Below are 21,557 nucleotides of genomic sequence, written 5' to 3' on the forward strand. Positions count from 1 at the left end.
TGCCAGCCGAGCTACCCATGACATGGAACCTGGGACGAAAAGGCGGGGTAGCAGTTGAAGCGAAAGAGACTTCGAAGAAGCAATCACCCGGCATCAGTGCTCGTCTCCATCGAAGTCAGCGGAGATCAGAAGCACGCTCCTAGCTGCCTCTGCATCGCCATGTCGGCCCGAACCACGCTATCTTCACTCTGATCAAGGGTCAAAAGAAGTCATGCCAAGTTTGCGGGGTTACTTTTCATCCAGAGCTCGTAGCGAGGAGCTAAGACTAGTCCAGCTCGGATCGTCTGCCGCGCCTACGCGAGGTCCAAGTGCGGAGCCGTCCTCTCAATCAGACTTCGCAACATGTCGGTGCCGCATGAATGAATCCACAGGGCTGGGTCGTGTGAGCTCACCAGCGCCATCATGGTCAAGCCAAGAACAATCGCCAAGTTGGGGGACCAACTTTCATGCTCCCTTTCCCCCCTGTGGCGCGGGAAAAGCTCGCTTTGCACGCGATCAAACCTCATGCTCACCACGCTTCGCAGAGCCGACGGAATTGCGCGCAATCACCGATCCTATAAAAACACAAAATGAGATTCTAGGTCTACGATCCGGACCCCTTCCTCCTCCCGATGAGCTTGCTGAACCTCGTCGGCTGCTTGCTCGGCGCCGTGCTGCCTTTGATCGAGCTCAGATCGGCGGCCGAGTCGTTTCGTTGGATCGTCGACTGCTTGAGCGCGCTATCGGCGGTGGAGCTGTTGCCTGTGCGCCAGTCGTTGTAGATCGTGGGCGCTGCAGCGGGCATGTCGGCCACTCCGCCTTGCGTGTCCTCGGTGATTGGGGCTAGCGTTTTGCTGCCTCGGGCGGATTTGGATCGTTCCATGGACATGGCGGTCGCGCCTGGTGTGGCGGAGCTGGTCGAGTCAGTTGTTGTCAGAGCGCTACTGGCGACGGGCGCTGCTGCCGTTGGCGCCGGCGCTGTCACTGCCACTGCCGGTGCTGTCGCTGCCGGTGCTTCGCGGGAAGCCAGAGGCTCGGACTGCTTTGTCAAGAAGGCAATGTGACGTTGCAATGGCGATTGCGATGTATCGCCGCGTCGGCCATAGCCAGGCTGCGCAGTTGTTTGAAGATCCTGACGACCTTCATCGGCTGCCGAGAAGCCATTGCCAACCGCGGCTCGACCCATCGCGCCCATGCCCGTGGTGAAACCTCGTGTCATGGTACGTTCCGGCGACCTGCTAGCGTCGTCCTCGCCGATGCCGTTTGTAAGGTCAACCGAGTCAGACGTTGCTTCACCGAGCTTACGCACGTCCAGATCCAAACGTTGAATCTCTTCGCTGAAGTTTTGCACGAAGAAGCGTTCCAGCGTGTCATGGAAAGGCTTCATCTCCGGCGGGCACAGCTGAGCATGCAAGCGGATGCAGCGGAATAGCACCGTCGCTTGCACATCAATGGCCTGTCGCAGCTCCTCGACGACTTCCTGCTGATCCTCGTGCGTCGCCAGGTAGTCTGACGCAAAGAAGGTGCGCTTGTACATGGGCACGCCGCCATCCGCTGGAGCATCGACAGCCCCGTTGAGCGCCATCGACAGCCGGTTCGTGTTAACCTTGCCCGTCGACGCCTTGCTCATCGACGTGTACTTCTTCTCCAAGGTCTCGAGCTCCCCCGTCTTTGCCCTGACGTCTTCCAGCGCCTTCTCCAATGGACTGATCTCGGCAACGTACACCTCGGCCACCTCGCTTCGTCGCAGCACCGTCGGGAAAGCATCTTCGCAGCGCAGATATGTCTTTTCGGTCCACTGCTCCGAGGACGCCGCGCCAGCCCTGGTGAGCGGTCTCGTAAAGGAGAACAGGTCGGTTCCGTTGTTCTCGTGATACGCACGCACCGTCGGCGGCACCTCTGGGTTGGTAAAGATGTCTTTGGTACGATCGGGCTCTGGCTGGACAGCCGTGACTTGGACGAATTGGCCTTCGGACGAGCGCACCGCTTCGTCGGGCACCGCAGCGCTCTTGATCAGCGTCGCCTTGGGATGCTTGGCGTGCAGGCGGTCGCAGAAGGCCGCGAACTTCTCGCGATCGTGACCACGGTAGACGAACATCTTGTTCTGCAGCGATGGCGGCCACTCTTGACCGTAGTAGGCGACACGGAAGTAAGCGGGGAAGGAGCGTTCTTCGGTCGCGATCTTCTGGTACAGCTTGGCCTGATGCTGCAGCACTTCGGCCAGCCGCGCGAAGTTGACCGAGCGATACTCGTACTGCTGCACCAGCTCGCGGCAGACGTCCACCGAGATCTCCCACGCCTGACCTTTGCTGAGGAAGTCGAGGATCAGCATGTAGAGGGTCTCCTTGCGCGCGAAATGGGACTGGCGCGGCAAGTCGAGCTCCAGGATCGGCTCGACAAAGCTGTCCATGTCCCACGAGTGCAGATCGGCGTGCAGCTTGAGCGTGAGTGCGGCCTCGATGTAGTTGTGGTTCTCGAGGTGCAGGTTGACGAGGCGCAGCACGTGCGTAGAAAACGCAGTCACCCTGTTGGACTGTCGCAGGAAGCCGAGCAGCTTGAGCGTGCCCGCAATGCGTTCGTCCTCGTAGCCTTCCTCCAGAGGCAAGCTTCGAACGCTCAGCAGCAGATCGAGGAAGCGGTTCACCGAGATCAAGCAGGCGTTCACCTGCTCTCGCAAAGCAGCGTCAACGCTCGGACTGTCGAAAAGTGCCCGCAGCTGACCGATGAAGAAGGCCCGCGAAATCTCGTCGCCCTTGGTCTGCGTCAAGAAGAGGATGTCGAGCTTGTCGATGATCTCGGCCTCGATGACGCTAAAGTCGCCGTTGAGGTGCCATTCTGATGTGATCATGGTGGCAAGCACGCGTACGGCGCACGTCCGGAGCTCGTCATGGTGCGACAGACACAGCTCGAGCACCGGCTCCACCAGCGAAGGAACGAATTGGACCTGGAAGCCGCCTGTGTTCATTCGCTCGTCCGACTGGCTCGTCTGCTCATCGACCGAGTCGTCTCCGGCCTTCTCTGGCCATCCGATCGACGTCCACAGCTTGGCAAAGATCTGGGCGCCTTCGCCTCGAATGTCGCCGGCCAGCCGCCACACCGCTCTTCGCCTCTGCGGCTTGAACTGCTCGATCACGAGCTGGTCGCTTGACAATAAGGTCAAGATCATCGTGAGGCACGACCGCCAGAGGACCGTGTCGAACTTGTCGCTCTGCTCGGCAGTGGGGATGTAGTAGCGCACCATCATGGACGCGATCGGATCGGCCATCTTGAGCACCATCTGATGGCTGAAGATGTTCAGGTTGAGCCAGGTGCTTGGGTAAGCATCGTACGAAAGGATCGAAGTGGCGACCTCGAAGAAGTGGAAGAGGATCTTGGACGTCTTCTCGTCACCACCGAGATCGCGCTCCTCGTCGAGGAAGCTCGACAGATGTTTCCTCGGGCTGAGCACAATGAGCACCATCAAGACGGCACTGATCTCGACCAGACCGCAGTTGAGGAATTCTGAGCGTTCCTGTCGGCGATTCCGGCGGGATGAAGCTGCTTCGACCACCGATCCGGTGCCTTGCGGTCGCCTGGCGACCAGCGGGAAGGGGTAGCTCGAAGGGAAGATGACTGGAACGGGAGACGGCGTGGTAGACGGAGCGCGATGTCGCTCGAGCGTCCTAATGGTGGCTCTGCTCGAAAGCTCGCGGTACGTCTCGAGGAGCTTTGGCATCATGCTGAGCAGGTAGTCGACGTCGTCCTGCTCTTCTGGGGCATTTCCCCGGCTTCCTGGCTTTCCATTGGGCGCCTCTTGATGGTCCGCAGCGAGACTCACTTGAAGACGGTCCAAGATGACAGCAAGAATGGTGACGGCGAGTCGTGCAGACTCCAACCACGACACTCTCGCTGCATCACGAGCGCTCTCGAGGGCGTTGCCTGGCGCATGAGCAGCTTCGTCGTATGCACCGAGATGCGGGCCAATCCAGCGGACGATGCTCGGGATCATTTGTGAACGCGATGCGGGCTCCTCGAAGAGCGGACCTTGGGTGAGCTGCAGGATGTGAAGCAGCTTCCAGATCACCATCTTGCCCTTGGCGATGAAGACGCTGTCAGCAAAGGCAGTGGCGGTGCGGACCAGCTCGTCGGTCGTAAAGACGCGCGCTAGATCAGGCAAGATGCCAGCAAAGTGTTGCAGCGCCAAGGTCTGCGTGCCGATGATCGATGAAGGCTTGGTCGTGCTCATCAGCTGATTGATGCTGCGGAGGAGTCCTTCCAGCTCGCGCTTGAAGCTGGCTTCGAGATGGTCCAGGACGGCACCACCGCCAACGTCGCGGTCGCCTCGCTGATTCTCGCGGCTCTGAATGACAAACTTGAACAGGTAGGGCCACACCTTGATCGCAGCACGAAGATCTTTGGACGTGTCGGGCCGGGCTGGATCGGCCATCAGCTTGGACATGGAAGCGATCAGCTTGTCGTGCGCCGTTGTGGACTTGAAGTGCTGCTCGATGTACACGTCCAACGTGGCGCGGAAGTTGTTGAAGCGGCGATCTTGCACGATGCCAAGCACGGTGACGAGGCTGTTGAAGACGAGGTCGTCCAACTCGCCACGACTGTTGCGACTGCTGGTGACCACGCCGAAGAGCGAGTCGAAGATGTCGCGCAGGAACTTGACGATCTCGACCTCTCCGACGAAGGTGAATTGGTTGAGCACGCTTCGAAGCTCTTCGAAGTCCTCGACCAGCAACCTCTCCCAGCTGAGCAGCTTGAGCAGAACGTCATTCTGAGAGTACTTGGTGGAGACGAGGAATGTGCGCAAGGTGAGAATGTCGCGAAGAGGCTGTACCGACGAGGCGAGACTGGCTGGCACGATGTCGTTCAGGCTGCGACCGGAGGATGTGACAGGGGGCAGATTGAAGTAGAGGTCCGGACCGATCTGATTCGCGGGCCTGTTGGTTCGCCAAAGGAAGAGCGTGTGACTGCCGTCCGGGATGAAGGCTCGATTCGACTCGAACAAGGGAAGATATCCGTAAGCGAAGGGTCGCGATACAGGCACCGACGAGCTTGACTGCGTGGCCTGAGTGCCATGGGCGCCGTTGCTGGGGGCGACGGCGCCGCGCTCCTCTTTTGAGCTGCGGTGACGGAACGAGAAGAAAAGATGACAGTCTTCCATGATATCGTGGGGCAGCTGCAATTTGATCAGCTCGCCCCAAGTTGGCGCGTTCTGGTGGTAGAAGACGAGACTGTCAAACTGTGTCAAGGTGGACTCGCCTGCACCGCGAGAGATAACGTCTTCAACGACTCGGCCGTCTCTTGTTCGCACCTCGGCGGAGACCTGGATGTTTCTTAGCGAGTTGCCCGCCATCTTGTTTCCTGAGGGATAGAACTCGCCGCTCCACAGCTTGATGTAGGCTTCATTTCGAGTATCACCTGGAAAGACCACGTCTGGGAAACCGAGACGAGCCGTAGGTGGGGTATCTTGGAGCAGCGAGGGGTTCTCGCGAATGACGGCTGACGTCTGGCCATGGAAGACCTTGACGTTGACGACCAACATATCGGCGCGTGGAGATTTCTCGAATTCGCGCGTCCTGGAGGCGATGATGTCCTGGTGAAGCGTGCTGAATGCGGCCTCGTGGACGGGGACAAAGATCGGCATGACGTGTTCCTTCATGGTGGAAGAAGAAGCGATATCGGTCTGGAACTGATGGTGTTGGCCGAGCTCGAGCACAGCGCATCCGAAGGGTCTGCGGAAGGATCGGTCGCCCGTCATGCGCTTGGTTCGGAAGGAGAGCGTGTTGGCCAGCGAAGGATCGGTGAAGGTATCGGTGCGATCCGAGAGCTGGTCCTGACCCGCCGCTCCCAGTGGGTTGGCTCGGAGGTCTCCTACGCGCATGCCACCTTTCCGCACGATGCGACATACTACGTTGAGGTCGTTCATGTCGCTGGCACTGAGCTCGGTAAACAGCGCCCGCATCTTGTTGAGTTGGCCGACCGAGTCTGTTGCCGGCACTCCGCGGTGATTGAGGAGCACGCAGAACTCTTCGGTGAGGAAGCGGGATTCTGCACGGTTGTAGAGGGAGAAGTACAGCTCGGCGACCTCTCCAGCGGTGCATGGCGTCGCAACGAATGCGCGGAGTTCGATGAAGACGTGGAAGTACTGGGCAGCGGCGGCGGCGGCGAGTAAGGACCCGGGTTCGTTGGTGTTGCTAGCGCGAGCATTGGCGGTGAGGGCGGTGGTCGCGAGCGAGCCCTTTCTGGAGGTAGTGCCTGGGTGTTGCGAAGGATCGTTGGAGATGCCTGCGAGTACGCCGGCACTGTTGGTCGTCGGTGACGTGATGCCGAACGCGTTGGAAGCGGACAGATCCATGCCGCCAGGGGCCGCAGTCGATGAGTTGTCCTCCTGCTGATCCACATAGGCGAGTGCGGCCTGGAGTGCAGATAGACGAATGCCGCTGACCCAGCTGTCTGGATCTGCGCTCTTGCTAGTGAGGTCAAAGTCGACCAGACCACCGCGGCCTGGGTGACGTACGATGACATCCAGTCCTTGCGCAACGTTGGCCTTGACGAGCCTAGCTACACACTCCCTCCTGAGCTTGGTGACTTCCTCGGCGGACAGAGTTTGAGCGAGAAGCTGTTTACGCGCAGTGTAGAGCGCTTCGATCTGTTCCTTGACGGTATTGAGGAGACCGTAGTCACGCTGACCGAGGTAGCTGTAGAGGAGCGCCGACCACTCTCGCAGTGCGCATGCAATTTCGTCGACCAGCGGTTCATTTGCGCCTGATCGGGTGGCATCGCCGAATTGAAGGCTTGGCAATGGCGGAGGTGGACGTTCCACCAGGTGACCGTTGACGCCGACCTCTTGAATCGCATCGTCGTTGGAAGCAAATTGAGTTGATGACTGTGGATTTGGGCTGGACGACGAGGCTGCTGTTTCATCCACCTCGGCCAACGTTCCCATTTGGGAATTCTGACGTGGCAGTGGGCCTGTCGCACCGACGACACCAAGCTCCTTTGCGTGTTGGTACACAGACGCGAGTCGCATCTCTGCATCGTCAAGCTGCTCGCGGATGTGGACGTGTGTAGGCGGAAAGACGCCAACATAGACCTGCGGCTCCTCGGAGGCGGAAGCACTCGTCTGCTGGCCGACGGCATGAAAGGTGCTGTAATCGCTTAGACTGCTGGCACTCGCGGCTGTGGTGGGCATGCGATTGGTGGACACGACATAACCTCGATACCAGCCGACATTGTCGTGGCCGAGCTGCTCGAAGACGTAGACTTCATCTCCGAGCTCGAGGGCGATGAGGTTGTCTTTGAGGTTCTGGATGGCATCCGCTGATTGCAGTTCGGGAAAGGCGGCGGACGATTCGAGCGGATCGGTCTCTGGCGAGAAGGGATGGGTGGCTAGGCCATAGAGGATCTTGGGGAGTGGTTCCCATCTACGGTATGAAGAGGCGCTGGCCATGGTGGCGGGTGAATGAGTGCGATGCCGAGGCCGAAAGCGATCAGAGTTGAATTCGCTGCCGTGACTGTGTGCTAAAATGTGGATCCGATGTAGCTCCCGACTGAAGGCTAGGATTGTTTGTCAGCGTCAAGGCTTGGCCACGGAAAGCCCGGCTTGACAGCGTCGCTGACTGTTGATGTGATGCGTGAAGATAGAGCGAGCGTGATCGGAGCGAGTCCGAAGATAGGATGGTGATCGGATAGGGGGCGATGCGAGTCAAAGCAAAGAGTGACAGCTGAAAAGGTTGAGTGCCTGTGCGTGGCCGTGGTTGACTGAAGCGACCCTTCTTCCGGAAATCAGCAGCACACGCGCTCGTGGCTCGTGGCTCGTGGCTCGTGGCTCATGCCTGAGACCCTCTCACGCTGCGGTTGGCCAAATTTCTCTGCAGCAGCAGCAGCCTGTCTCAGAAAACAATCTAAAAACAGAGTGAAGAGCAGTTCATAGTCACATGGGGCGTCGTTCTCAATGCATGGACTATGCTCTCTCACCCACGCCGCTCAGTATCTTCGGATGTGGTGGGAGTAGTGGTGATATTGAATGGTGACTTCACTTGGCTAACAGCAGCAGCGGTCCGATTATCGGATCTCGATCGAGAGCTGATCCACCAACCTGGCCAAGACATCCGAATGCAGCTCGTTGACCTCGTCGTTCTCGAGCGAGCGATCCATTGACCGATAGTTGATGCGATAGCACATGCTCTGCTTCTTGGTCTTGGGGTGCACAAAGTCGTCGATCTTGACCACGTCCTCGACCAGGTCGCCAACTCGATCTCGGACGATCTCGAAGAGGTCGTTTTCGTGGAATTTGCGCTCCTGAGGTAGCCAGAAGGAGACGTCCTTGTAGCATGGAGGATACTTGGAATACGGCTTGAAGGTCAAGAGCTTTGGCTTGCAGGTGGACGCGGTCTTGGATTGGCCGCCGGCGGACGAGACTTTGTTGCTGCTGGCGCTGGCGAATTGGCCCAAGAATCGGGAATCTTGTGTCCAGAAGAGGCGAATGTCAGGAATCGAGTAGAGCACCATGGCAATGCGCTCAAGGCCGATTCCAAAAGCCCATCCGAGGCGATCTGGTACACCCGCTTTGTCCAACGTCCTTTGCTGCACCACTCCACACCCCAAGATCTCCAGCCACTTGCCTCGGAACCATACTTCCACCTCGTACGAGGGAGATGTGAAGGGGAAGAACGCTGGGATCCAACGCACACGCAGGGGATCCGTCGCCGATCCTCCTTTCTGCGCCGTCTCAAAAGCGTGTCGTTCGCCAAACAGCTCCAAGGCGAGACCGTTGAGCGTCGCTTTCAAGTGCCGAACTGCCAGCGCAGCTTCACGAGGATCGTGGTGGCTTTGGTACCCTCCCGCTTCCGATAGTCCGACCTGATCTTCGATCTCGAAGTTGGCCTTGGCGAGCTTTGCTTCCATCTCGACGCATTCTTGCTCCACCTTGCCTCCGGGTGCATAGTCCTCGTGCGCAAAGATGGCAGCGCCTTCCACCTGATGGAAGATGGGGTAGTGAGAAGCGTCGATCTCGTCACGACGGTAGACGTCGGCGGTGAGCAACCATCGTTCGTGCTTGTTGCGGAATGTCTCGACTTCGTGGGCCGATGTATGGGTGCGCAAGCAGGTGGTGCGGTTCACATAGTAAGTGTCCGTCGGACTTCTGCCTGGGTGATCGGCCGCAATGCCCAGGTCTTCGAAGTTGAGTTCGGTAGAGACCACGGGGGACGTTGCGTGGATCGGCGTGTAGAGCGGGCCGACTGATGCTTCCAGTTGATCTCGCAGAAGCGCTAGTGGATGATTCTTGGTGTATGGAAGCGTAGGCGTGGGCGACAGGCGTGATAAGATGGAAGCTGGAATGTTGGTGTAGTCGTCCGTGGGGTAGTCTTTGCCAAGGATGCTCATGGTCGTCGGTGACCTTGCAGCGCCTGTGGTGTTGAGACGAGCAGCTACTGACGTCGAATAGGCTCGAGAGCCAGGCCTTGCGTAGATTGTGGACCTCGAGCTTGTCATCGCTGCGAACCCTTGGAGCTGTGAAGTGCTACCAAGGCCAGCGTGCGCTTGCGAGACGAGGCTTTGCAACCTTGCATGGATCTGAGCGGGGCGTGCGGCCTGTCGAGCGCCGAAGCAGGCTCTGCAGGCTGTCTGAGACGGAAGCTTGACCATCGCAGCCGATGTGATCCTGATGACCTTTCGTGTGGTGATGGGGAATCAGTAGAAGCTGGGGCGAAGTCACTTCTTCTCGTCAACTTTAAATTTGATCCTGTCCGGAATTCGGGCTCAGCCAGCTCGCTAACGCACGCGCCCTTCATCATGTTGCGCTGTCAAGTGTTGGCCTGCGCTTTCCAGCATCAACCCACGACTTTCCACCCTCAACGATCATCACCACCTCCTCAAGACCCAGCATATCACTTTCACCGTTCCAAGATCGCCATCATGGACCTCCGCGACCCAAACATCATCGAGGACACCGACCGTGTCGACGGAAGCGGTACCTCAACCAGCGTCACGACAGACACCAAAACGGACCTCGACCAGAATGTAGAAAAGATCGTGGGCAGCATCTCGAGCTGGTTCACTGGCTTTGCCAAAAAGTCGCAGGACACAATCATTCAAGCGAGAAAGGAGATGGAGGATCGAGGTGGCATCGTCAATTACGCAAAGAGCGAGTACGCCAAGCTTGAATCTTCGTTGGAAGAAGCCCAGAAGAACGCCGACGACAACTTGTCAACGCTGCCTGCGACCTCGGTCGAGGATGCTTTCCTTCATTCTGAGAAGGAAACTTCAAAAGGAAAAGGCAAGGAGAGGGTCGTCAATGATCAAGATGCACCAGCGACGGCGGCAGACAGCGGCGACACGGCGCACACGGGACCCACTCTTGGCGCTTCAGTCACATCCCTCTTCTCCAAGATCACCTCTGATCCTCGCATCGCATCATTGCAGCAATCTTTGACCTCGACACTCCAATCTGTGTCATCGCCGACGAGCACTGGGACAGAAAAAGATGCTGATGGCACCGAGAGGACGACAGGACCAACACCGATCAACCTCCAAGAATCGCTCTCGAAGCTCTCGCTGACCATCCAGTCGCACTTGCCGCATCTCGATCTCAAAGAGTCGCAGCAGCTGGCCACAAAGTATCTGCACGCAACCGAGAACTATGCGCGCGAGATCCAGTCCGACATGAAGGACTTTGTTGGCGAGCTGGTCCGCATCGTACCGCCAGAAGGCGAAGCGGCCCAGCCAGGCACGGCAACAGCTCTGGCACCCAAGCCTATCAGCAAGGACACAAGCACAAGCACAACCGAGTCCAGTGCTCAGCAAGACGCCAAGGCAACCACACCTGCCACAACGGAGTCTTCAGCGCTCGCTGCCAGCGATCTCAAGAGTCCGTCTGCCGAAAGCGAAGAGGACTTTGCATGGGACGGCGAGGACGACGAAGCTGCTGCCGCCGCCGCCAAGCCCGAGGCCACCACGCCATCGACCGCTAAGGCAGCCGCTCCGGCTCCCGATACCACGGTTGCCGCTGGACAAGACAAGAAGCCCACTCAGAGCAAGACGGAGGATTCGGACGAAGATTCCGATTGGGAGTAGCGACGCGAACCCCACTTTCAGACATGTCACTGTCATGCATCGAATGGAGTGTATCGAGCCCATAACTGGTGTTAGGGTGATCGAGTGTGGTGTGCAATCTTGCATTGCTCTGAGACGAACCGGGGCTTAGCAGCCTCACAAAACGGACTGTTTCGGTACAAGTCGCGGACACACTCAGTGGAGAGCACCTTCCTCCTCGTCTTGCCGCGGAGGCGGCGGAGAAGCCGAAGCCTGACCAGACCCGGTATCGACGCCCTTGGCGGTCCAGAAGTCATTCTTTGTGCGCGACGAGATGCGCGACATTCCCCTTCCCGCGCTGCCCAGCTTGGGTGCCGACTTGACGCTACTTGCGCCTGACAGCGTAGGCAGAAGCATCTTGTCGTCGCCTCGTGCAGCGTCATCATCCGAATCATCCTCAGAGACGAACGTAGACGGCGCCGAGTGAGACAAGTCTTCCAGGTCCGCCTGCGTGATCTCGGTCTGGCCTCTGCGGGCGCGTTTCTTCGCGGGCCCACCTACCGTCGGCGAGGCTGCTCCATCCGGTCCTCGTCGAGCGAGGGATGACTTTGGCTTGGAGGAGCGGCTTGCGCTGTAACGAGAGTCCTCGTCTTCGCTGTCTGCCTCCGCATTTGGCCTCCGGCGTTCTGTTCGCTCGGCATCGTCCTTGTCAGAGCCGGCTTGCGAAGGACTGCTCCTTCTTGCCCGTTTCGATCCCCGCTGACTGTCTGCATCCGACCCACCGCTCGCCTTGTCTGCCGCAGAAGCAGCTCCTCTGATCGACAAGGCGGGCATTTGACCACGCTTGGTCGTGTTCTTTGCACTGTCGATCGACACGACGCCGCTGTCTGGTCGAGCCTTGGTCGTAGAGCCAGACGAACCGGCAGCGGAGCTCGATAAGCGAGCTGCCAAGCCGTCTTCTCGAGAGGACGATGGCCTCGCGGGAGGCGGACTGCTGGGCGGTGCTGGTCTTCCCAGCTTGAACTGCAGCGATCCAGAGAAGTAAAGCTCTTCCATCTCCTTTCTCTGCCGCACGACCGGGTTCGAGATACCAAGGATGATGCCGAGCAGGCTGTTGGGATCTTTGTCGTCCTTGCCACCCTCTGCCGTTGAGTCACGCACAAGTGCCCTGCGAGCCTCAGCGTCAGAATCTGAATCCGAGTCGACAGAGAAATGTCGGTGCTTTCGACGGCCCGAGTCATTGGCATCTCGAGCAGAAAGGCGCATCTTGGCACTCCCCTCATTGGCTTGCTGACAGATGGCAGCCGTCAGGATGTCGAAGGCACCTGCCAAGGTCGATCGCACATTGATGATGCCGAACGATCCCTTGGAGATGTCGTTGGAGGGATCGTGGGGATCCTCGATGCAGAGCATGAACGGTCGTCTTTCATCCTTCCAGCCTCGGCGAGCCTTGCTAAAGTAGCCACCGCGACCTCGAACCGAGATGCCGCAGTTATCGTAGCCAAAGTTCTTGCCATACAGCTCGAGGAATTCGAGGAGCAGGACACCCAAGCTTCGAGACGCTTCGATTTCACCTCGCTGCACTTTCGGATGCAGTTGCAAGAAGCTGATCACCATAATGATGACGCTGTAGCTTCCAAGACCCCCCGAGAAGACTTCGCTCATGCCTCGCTGCATGAGAAGATGCTTGACGACCAAGATCAACGGTCGGATGTGGGGCCACTTGCGCAGCCAGCTGTTGACGTAGCTTGCCGTGGTGAGACCGTTGGTGTGGTTGAGCGAGATGTCGACCTTGAGACGAGCATACGTGGTCACAAATTTGATGATGGGCACTTTAGCCTTGGCGATGACTTGCACGTCGGTGGCCAGATTATGTCGTCGCAGGCAGGCGGCCATGGTGCGAAGTGCGTTCTGGGTGCGAAGGTTGGCCATGGAGTTGCTGACGACGACCAAGTCGAGGTCACCTTGCGGAAGATACAGCTTGGTCTCCTGACTTCCAAAAGGATGGACCTCTGCATCGCGGAACTGAGATTTGATGGCGCGGCTGATGAGCTCGATGACCATGCAGCGCGTTTCGTGCTCAGCTGCGGTGGGCGCCATCCAGTAGTCGAAAGCTATGAGCTCGCGATGCAAGGCTTCAGCGCCGTTCTTGCACTTGTTCCAGTCCACGTCGGCTGACCAGGGCGTGTGGCGTGAACGTGCCATCTGTCGCTCCTTCTTGGAGCGTCCATCGTCCTCTCGCTCGTCAGCCTTGCGCTTCTTGCCCTTCCGCGACGCTTCCTCCTCGCGCGACTTTGATCCACGACCACGATTGGCTTGCGTAGAAGACTGCGGTACATCGTCGTCCTGGTCTGCTCCAAGGTCGAAAGAGATGAAGTCCTGGGCGCCGAACGCCTTGTCTTGTGTTGCCACAGGCATAGTGGTCGGTTGGCTGGACGGTGGCAGTGTGTCGGGCTGTATGCTGCTTATATGCTGATGAACTGACCCGAAAAGCTGAGTTCTTTATGCGATGCCTATCAAAGCGCTACCTGGGCGTCTGATCAGAGCTGAAGGATGTTCCCACGCTTTCGGCTTGGATCCTTTGCCTCTCTGCTCGTCAAGGTTGACTACCTTTGCGTCCGTTCGCCTTTGACTTGCTTCCTTGTGGCGTAGCCGAAGAATAGTCACCGATGTGACTACAAGACCGTGGGAATGCGCTGATTGTGGCGTGGGACCTCTGAAGCGACGGCCGTGATGAGTGTAGAGTGATAAGAGGAAAAGCCGAACTTGGCCAAAGGAGGCCAGTTGCAACGCTCCAACCAAGAGAGGAGCACGACGCTTTTGCGGAGACTGGCCAGCAAGCATGGAATTTTTTGAACAGGGTCCGCCCATTTTTTTCTCTTCGCTAGAAATCACGAAGCGTGTGATGCAATTTCTTCTCACGTCAAAGTGGAGAAGAGCAGCAAAGGCAAGGAGGAGGCCGAAGCTGAGCGTTGGCTGCGAGAGCTCAGAAGCTGCCGCTGCCGACCAACCGGGAGACCCTGCGAGCCACACTGCATCCAGTCCTTTCAGGTCGTCTACCCTTCCTGCATCCTCCCCTCATTCATGGAGGCATCACGCTGGCATGTATCTTCGTTCGCAAGTCAACATCCTCGAGTCGAGCAACGGAAGATCGCTTCAGGCCATTGCCCGTGTCATGACCAGCATCATCACCGCATCCCGCTAAAGAGCCTTTCCGTGGGCACAACTCCGAACGACTCCCTCAAGGAAACACATCACTGTCACCTTGACATCCACGACGATGGCCGGCTACGATGATCGCGACGACTATCGTCGCTCCTCTTCTTCCTCGTCCCATCATCGATCTCGCAACAGTAAGCATGACACCTCGTCCTCCTCGTACAGAAGCCAAGGACACGAGCCAACCAGACGTCGTTCTCGTTCTCCTCCCTCGCATCCCTCCTCTTCGCGCAGCCATCGTGATCGTCCCAGCGATGCTTACGTGAACGGCTCGAGTCATCAAAGGGGACATGAGTATGACCGCACCCGACACAGAGAGGACCGCGGGTACGATGCTCGCACGAGCGCCGGATCCTCGTATGAGAACGGTCATCGACATGGCGAAACATCGAACAAAACAGGGCGCAGAAGATGGGATGAAGGTGCGCCAGTCCCACCGGCCGCTCCATCTGCTCATTCTACGCTAGGACCAGGCCACATGACTGCCAACAACGGCCTGCCATCCAGGCCACCCGCCGGTCCTCCCGGCGCTGCACCAGGGCCGCCGCTTGCCCTTCCACCTTCCCGACCAGCACCCTCCGCCTCTACATCTGCAGCACCATCCTCTAGCGCTCCTATTTCAGCAGAAGAGCAAGCTAAGCAAGCAAAGAAAGCGCGACTCGAAGCATGGCGCAAAGAGCAGGCCGCCAAGAAGGCACTCGAAGAAGCCAAGCAGCGAGCTCAGTCCATTGCCAGCGCCGTGGCCCCTCCGTCGCAACGAACAGAGGCGTTGACCTCAGCTTCAACGCAGAAGACAGCGCCGACCTCGATCAATGCGACGGGTCTTCGGACGCTGTCCTTACGAACAGATCCGTCCAAGGTCAACGCACAGAAGCGCTCGCGTACCATGATGGATGATGCCTCGGAACCATCCACGCGGACGCAGCTCAACCGCTTCGATGACCTGCCTCCCCTAGATCCGTCGATCAAGTCTGCCCGCAAAGGCCTGCTCGCCGACGAGGACGACGAAGACATCACAGCGTCAAGCACCACTGGCCAAGCGAAAGGATCTACCGCTGACATGGTAGTCGACGACGACGAAGAGGAGGACCCGCTGGATGCCTTCATGTCCACTGTCAAGAGCCAGGTGGCTCAAGTCAATGCAGACGATCGACGTAAGGCTGGCGCGGATAGCGGAGCCGCCTCGGCCAAGACTCAACCGAAAGCCGTCGTCCTGGGCCAAGATGAAGACGACGCAGAAGCCGAGCCGGAAGACGAGCAGCTGGATGAGCTGGACCGTGTCGTGGCAACCGAGGATCTCCTGGCACTTGCGGCGAAGAAAGTCAAAAAGAAGGAGCTGGCCACCGTCGATCATGCCACTGTCGACTACGAATCATTCCGCAAGGTCTTTTATCATCCTCCCGCCGAAGTTCAGGACATGTCCGAGGAGCTTGCCAACCAGATCCGTCTCGAGATGGACGCCATCACGGTGCGGGGCAAGGAATGTCCCAAGCCGCTCACCAAGTGGTCGTACTGTGGCCTGCCTGCAAGCTGCCTGGACGTCATTCGACGACTCGGCTACGCTGCCCCTACTCCCATCCAAAGTCAAGCCATTCCCGCGATCATGTCTGGCCGAGACATCATCGGCGTTGCCAAGACGGGCTCAGGCAAGACCATGGCTTTCCTGCTGCCCATGTTCCGACACATCAAGGATCAGCGCCCCGTCGAGACTTCGGAGGGTCCCGTCGGCATCATCATGACGCCCACCCGCGAGCTCGCGGTCCAGATCTATCGAGAGATGCGACCTTTCATCAAAGCACTTGGTCTACGTGCCGCTTGTGTATATGGCGGCGCTCCCATCTCGGAGCAGATCGCCGAGATGAAAAAGACGGCCGACATCGTCGTTGCGACCCCTGGCCGACTGATCGACCTCTTGACGGCCAACTCGGGTCGAGTCACCAACCTGCGACGCGTCACCTACCTCGTTCTCGACGAAGCAGATCGCATGTTTGACATGGGATTCGAGCCTCAGGTCATGAAGATTGTCAACAACATCCGGCCGGATCGCCAGACGGTGCTGTTCTCCGCCACGTTTCCGAAGCAGATGGAGTCGCTGGCGCGCAAGGTGCTCAAGAACAAGCCACTCGAGATCACCGTCGGCGGTCGAAGCGTGGTGGCTGCCGAGATCGAGCAAATTGTCGAAGTACGACCTGAGAACACCAAGTTCCACCGTCTGCTCGAGATCCTCGGAGAGCTGTACAATCGGGAGAAGGATGCTCGCACGCTCATCTTTGTCGATCGACAAGAGGCGGCCGATGATTTGCTGAAGGACCTCATTCGAAAAGGCTACGTCACCATGTCGCTGCATGGTGGCAAGGATCAAGTCGACCGCGACGAGACCATCTCGGACTTCAAGGCGGGCAACGTGCCCATCGTGACGGCGACTTCGGTGGCAGCGCGAGGCCTTGATGTCAAGCAGCTCAAACTGGTCATCAACTACGACGTGCCGAATCACATGGAGGACTACGTGCATCGTGCTGGACGCACCGGACGCGCAGGTCAGAAGGGCACGTGCATCACCTTTATCACGCCCGAGCAGGATCGATACGCGCGCGACATCATTGCTGCATTGAAAGCCAGTTCTGCCAACATCCCAATCGAGCTCGAGGCGATGGCAGCTGCCTTCAAGGAAAAGCTGGCGGCAGGCAAAGCGAAAGCAGCCGGATCTGGCTTTGGCGGTAAAGGCCTGGATCGGCTCGAGACGGATCGTGAAAAGGTGCTCAAGGCGCAAAAGTCGTCGTATGGCGAAGCGGATGAGGATGGTAAGGCGGCGAATGCTGGCGATACGAGCGTGGCGAACGCCAAGACGGGAGGCTCTGGCGGCGGATCGAGCTCTGAGGATCAGCTGAGCAAGTTGCAGGGCATGAAGATCGAGATCATGCATGGCGCCGCTCCCGAGTCGGTGCGAGACAACAAGACTATTTCTGCGAGCGACGACGCTTCCGGTACAGCCGTCAACTCCAAGGTGGAGCAAGAGAAAGAAGCGAAAGAAGCGGCACAGGTCAAGGCGCAGGAAGCGGCCCTCGAAGCTGCCAAGGCCCACGGAGCGGACACCACCAAGCTGGCTATTGTGCTCGAAAACATCCGCAAGCAGGCCAATGCACGCAAGCAAGCCGCCAAGAGCTCGGATGCCGACAAGCTGAAGGAGCGCAAGGCTCGCGATCCGGATGCCACCGACTATCATGCCATCGTTCCGATCAACGACTTCCCTCAGCGCGCGCGATGGAGGGTGACCAACAAGGAAACGATGAGCCATCTGATCGAATCGACAGGAGCATCCATCACCAACAAGGGCGTGTTCTACAAGGAGGGCACCGAGCCGCAGCCCGGCGAGCCACCGAAGCTGCAGCTGCTGATCGAGTCGAACAACAAGTCGATGGTGGAAGATGCAGTGCGAGAGATCCAGCGGCTGCTCGTGGAGGCGACGCAAGCCGTGTTGGAGGCGGAGGCGAGGAGTTCGGGGACGTCGGGCAGGTACACGGTGGTGTGAGAAGAATGCAGACCGATGCAATGCAGGCAGATGTAGAAGCATAACTTTGGTGTGATGACACGTCTACAGTGACATGAGCGGATACAAATACAAAAGCGTGATTGAGTAGAGGGAAGAAGGCTGAGTTATCAGACGGCGCCCTCCAAGAAAGCGAGGAAGCGTTTTGCAACGCCGAATTCAATCGACGGCGGCTGAGCAGCACTGGCCTTGGAGCCAGGTTGTGATGCGTGTGAAGTGAGCGAGAAATGCACGCCTTCTGACCTAGCGGCGTTTCCGAGTTCGCTGACTTGCGCTGAGCCTGAGCTGTGCATGCGGACGAACTGACGGCGGATCCGCTGCAGCGAGGCCATGGTCACTGGCTTATCCGCTGGTGGTGTGAATGTGAGCGGAGAGGGTCCGGTGAGGCTTGGATGGTTGATCGGCACTTCCGAACCCGGCTGTAGGCCAAAGCTGGACTGATGCTGTAGGATGCTAGACACCACATTCTGAGTGGATGATTCGAGGATGGAGAGGTAGTTGGCCGTGGTAGAGCGGGTCGGGGCCACAACGTCAGGGGCCTTGTTGGCCGATCCTTTCGTTGCAGCGTCCCAGATGTCGTCGAACGGTATTGACTCGACGAGGATGCCTTCTTGGCTGATCAGTGTTGGCGCCTCGGGAGCGACGACGGTTGGCACAATGATGAGCGGCGAGTCCCATCTCGTCATGGCGTTCGGCTCTTCGAAGCGCATCAAGAGGCTGTCGAGCGTCTCGTCGTCGTAGCTCGCGTCATCTCCCTTTTCTTGGCGTCGTTTTCCGTTCCAGAATCGGCATACTTGCGGAGGTGCATGGACGTGGACCGACACACAGCGGACACCGACTTCGCGTGCAGCACACCACAGCTGATACCGAAAACCCTTGATGTTAAGCCCAGCTCCACCGTCGGCGATGACAACTGTGTCTTTGCCTAGCGCGCGGGTGACAGCAGACAGATATGAGGCCCTTGCAGGCTTCTCGGTGCGTTGTGATGAGTATGCTGAGCGTGCGACGTGAACATCGTGATCCGATACGATGACTACTCGGGTCGGTAGTCGAGCCGAAGATGAGGAGGAGGGAGCGGCCCCGCCATTCTTGATGCGACGTTCGAGATCCTCCTTGATGAGCGCAGAGCGTGTTGAGCGCCCTGAGCTAGCTAGTCCCGATACGATGATCAGCGCCATGATTCTCGCCTCCGATGCTGACGAAAGGTGTAGGAATGTCCGGAGCACGGCTTCGAGGAGGTCCTCAGCAGCTTTCTTCTTGCAGCTCGTTTCGTTGACTGGACCCTGAAAGTTAGTCAGCTGGTGGTAAGCCGTCAAAATCGCAGACTCTAACAGTTTTGAAATTCGGCTCAAGCCGGACTCGTCTGCCAGTGGAAGCGCGGAAATGAACGGGAATTCAGCTTGGAAGTGGTGTTTGCGCGCTTACCAAAGCGAAGGTGGTGTCTCTATTTTCGTGCTCTCGACGACGGCCTACTTTCTTCCGCTCGTGGCTGCGTGACTTGAAATTAGTGCTGCCCTCTCGCTTTCAGCGTTTGGCATAGCGCGCGGCGGCCAGAGGTGGGCGAAAGGGTCGACTCGGCTTACCCAAACCGCCCTCCCAGCAAATCAGCGCAAGCGCATTGGTCGAGCGGCGGGTCGTCGCTCTGCCCTTTTCCTGCCTCTTTTGAGATGGCGTCCGTCACTGAGAAATTAGTCCGCTTGGTCTCGAGCGCGCACTTCCTGGTCTTGTCGCCGCACCGAGCGTGTGTGTGTCTGTCTGCTCGTAAGAATAAACTGCCTTTGCCCCGCAAGCTTGAGTGGCAGCACCAGCACCAGCGAGCCTTGCCGCGCCCGACTCCGTCGCCGGCCTGTGTTGAGAAGCGTGCAAAGCTTGGAACACTTTATTCGCCATCATCCATCGCATTGCCTTTCTTCCTCACCCTCCCACCCTTCCGACCTCACCCAACCTAGCTCCTGCAACACAACTCCTCCCTCGTTGTCTGCAGTCGCATATACACACCATCATGATCTTCGGAAGGTCGCTTTCGCGCGCCGTTGCGCGTGCACCTTCGTCCAGCCTGGTCGCTCCCTCGCAGCGCCTCGCCGGCTTCCACTCCACCGCCAGCGCTTCTCGCATCATTGCATCCCAGCCTCTGCGCGCCAAGGAAGCCGCCACTCCCCTCGACGCTGCCAAGGGATACCCCGTCATTGACCACGAGTACGATGCCATCGTCGTTGGTGCCGGTGGTTCGGGTCTTCGTGCCGCTTTCGGTCTCGCCGAGGCCGGTCTCAACACCGCCTGTATCACCAAGCTCTTCCCCACTCGTTCGCACACTGTCGCTGCCCAGGGTGGTATTAACGCCGCTCTTGGCAACATGACCGAGGACGACTGGCGATGGCACATGTACGACACCGTCAAGGGCTCCGACTGGCTCGGTGACCAGGACGCCATCCACTACATGTGCCGTGAGGCTCCCCGCACCGTCATTGAGCTCGAGCACTTCGGTCTCCCCTTCTCCCGTACCAAGGACGGCAAGATCTACCAGCGCGCTTTCGGTGGTCAGTCGCTCAACTACGGTAAGGGTGGCCAGGCTTACCGATGTGCCGCCGCCGCCGACCGAACCGGCCACGCCATGCTTCACACCCTCTACGGTCAGTCGCTCCGCCACAACACCAACTTCTTCATCGAGTACTTTGCCATGGACCTCATCATGGAGGATGGCGAGTGTGTCGGTGTCACCGCGCTCAACATGGAGGACGGCACCATCCACCGCTTCCGCGCCCACAAGACCGTCCTCGCCACCGGCGGTTACGGCCGTGCCTACTTCTCGGCCACCTCGGCCCACACCTGCACGGGCGACGGTATGGCCATGGTCTCGCGCGCCGGTCTTCCTCTCCAGGACCTCGAGTTCGTCCAGTTCCACCCCACCGGTATCTACGGTGCCGGTTGCCTGATCACCGAGGGCTCGCGTGGTGAGGGTGGCTACCTCCTCAACTCGGAGGGTGAGCGATTCATGGAGCGATACGCCCCTACCGCCAAGGATCTGGCTTCGCGTGATGTCGTCTCGCGATCCATGACCATGGAGATTCGCGAGGGTCGTGGTGTCGGTCCCGAGAAGGACCACATTTATCTGCAACTGTCGCACTTGCCTCCTGAGGTGCTTCACGAGCGTCTCCCCGGTATCTCGGAGACTGCCGCCATTTTCGCCGGTGTCGACGTCACCAAGGAGCCCATCCCCGTGCTTCCCACCGTCCATTACAACATGGGCGGTATTCCCACCAAGTACACCGGTGAAGTGATCACCAAGGGCCCTAACGGCGAGGACAAGATCGTTCCCGGTCTTTACGCCGCCGGTGAGACCGCATGTGTCTCGGTTCACGGCGCCAACCGTCTGGGCGCCAACTCGCTCCTCGACATTGTCGTTTTCGGTCGCGCGTGTGCGAACCATATCAAGGAGAATCTTGAGCCCGGTAAGCCCCACAAGGAGCTGAAGGGCGACGCTGGCGTCAAGTCGATCAACGACCTCGACTGGGCCCGAAATGCCAACGGTTCCAAGAGCACCGCCGACATCCGCAACGACATGCAGCGCATCATGCAGTCTGATGCCTCCGTCTTCCGCACCACCAAGACTATGGAGGAGGGTTGCGACAAGATCGACAAAGCGCATGCCAGCTTCAGCGACGTTTCGATCCAGGACCGTTCCATGATCTGGAACTCGGACCTGGTCGAGACCCTCGAGCTCAAGAACCTCTTGACGTGCGCTGCCCAGACCATGCACTCTGCTTCGGCACGAAAGGAATCCAGGGGT

The 21,557-nt window shown here is 58.7% G+C and overlaps 7 protein-coding genes across 7 annotated transcripts in view; 3 read left to right on the plus strand and 4 right to left on the minus strand.

Annotated features, from left to right (window-relative positions):
• Nucleotides 1-583: 583 nt before the first annotated feature.
• PSEUBRA_004104 (Dedicator of cytokinesis C-terminal) lies at nucleotides 584-7,420 on the minus strand (the record flags this gene model as incomplete). Its single annotated transcript, XM_016437658.1, has 1 exon — nucleotides 584-7,420. The coding sequence occupies one exon, from the start codon at nucleotides 7,418-7,420 to the stop codon at nucleotides 584-586; it is 6,837 nt and encodes a 2,278-aa protein (XP_016291212.1).
• A 614-nt stretch (nucleotides 7,421-8,034) lies between these two features.
• On the minus strand, nucleotides 8,035-9,465 carry PSEUBRA_004105 (Phenylalanine-tRNA ligase, beta subunit, ferrodoxin-fold anticodon-binding; the record flags this gene model as incomplete). Its single annotated transcript, XM_016437692.1, has 1 exon — nucleotides 8,035-9,465. One exon carries the CDS (start codon nucleotides 9,463-9,465, stop codon nucleotides 8,035-8,037), a length of 1,431 nt encoding a protein of 476 aa, XP_016291213.1.
• Nucleotides 9,466-9,888: 423 nt separating this feature from the next.
• PSEUBRA_004106 (uncharacterized protein) lies at nucleotides 9,889-11,046 on the plus strand (the record flags this gene model as incomplete). Its single annotated transcript, XM_016437672.1, has 1 exon — nucleotides 9,889-11,046. The coding sequence occupies one exon, from the start codon at nucleotides 9,889-9,891 to the stop codon at nucleotides 11,044-11,046; it is 1,158 nt and encodes a 385-aa protein (XP_016291214.1).
• A 174-nt stretch (nucleotides 11,047-11,220) lies between these two features.
• PSEUBRA_004107 (PAP/25A-associated) lies at nucleotides 11,221-13,422 on the minus strand (the record flags this gene model as incomplete). Its single annotated transcript, XM_016437688.1, has 1 exon — nucleotides 11,221-13,422. One exon carries the CDS (start codon nucleotides 13,420-13,422, stop codon nucleotides 11,221-11,223), a length of 2,202 nt encoding a protein of 733 aa, XP_016291215.1.
• Nucleotides 13,423-14,701: 1,279 nt separating this feature from the next.
• PSEUBRA_004108 (Helicase, C-terminal) lies at nucleotides 14,702-17,752 on the plus strand (the record flags this gene model as incomplete). Its single annotated transcript, XM_016437678.2, has 1 exon — nucleotides 14,702-17,752. One exon carries the CDS (start codon nucleotides 14,702-14,704, stop codon nucleotides 17,750-17,752), a length of 3,051 nt encoding a protein of 1,016 aa, XP_016291216.2.
• Nucleotides 17,753-17,880: 128 nt separating this feature from the next.
• On the minus strand, nucleotides 17,881-18,948 carry PSEUBRA_004109 (Chromatin associated protein KTI12; the record flags this gene model as incomplete). The annotated part of the gene is made up of 1 exon (XM_016437686.1): nucleotides 17,881-18,948. The coding sequence occupies one exon, from the start codon at nucleotides 18,946-18,948 to the stop codon at nucleotides 17,881-17,883; it is 1,068 nt and encodes a 355-aa protein (XP_016291217.1).
• An 824-nt stretch (nucleotides 18,949-19,772) lies between these two features.
• Nucleotides 19,773-21,557, plus strand: part of PSEUBRA_004110 (Fumarate reductase/succinate dehydrogenase flavoprotein-like, C-terminal) — a gene marked incomplete at both ends in the record, with an annotated part of 2,289 nt that continues 504 nt past the window's right edge. Inside the window, one exon of the mRNA XM_016437682.1 lies at nucleotides 19,773-21,505. Within this exon, the coding sequence (XP_016291218.1) occupies nucleotides 19,773-21,505 (1,733 nt within the window). The remainder of the gene's footprint in view (nucleotides 21,506-21,557) is intronic.

The sequence above is a fragment of the Kalmanozyma brasiliensis genome (genome assembly GCF_000497045.1).
Source record: "Kalmanozyma brasiliensis GHG001 unplaced genomic scaffold PSEUBRA_SCAF3, whole genome shotgun sequence".
Taxonomy (NCBI): domain Eukaryota; kingdom Fungi; phylum Basidiomycota; class Ustilaginomycetes; order Ustilaginales; genus Kalmanozyma; species Kalmanozyma brasiliensis.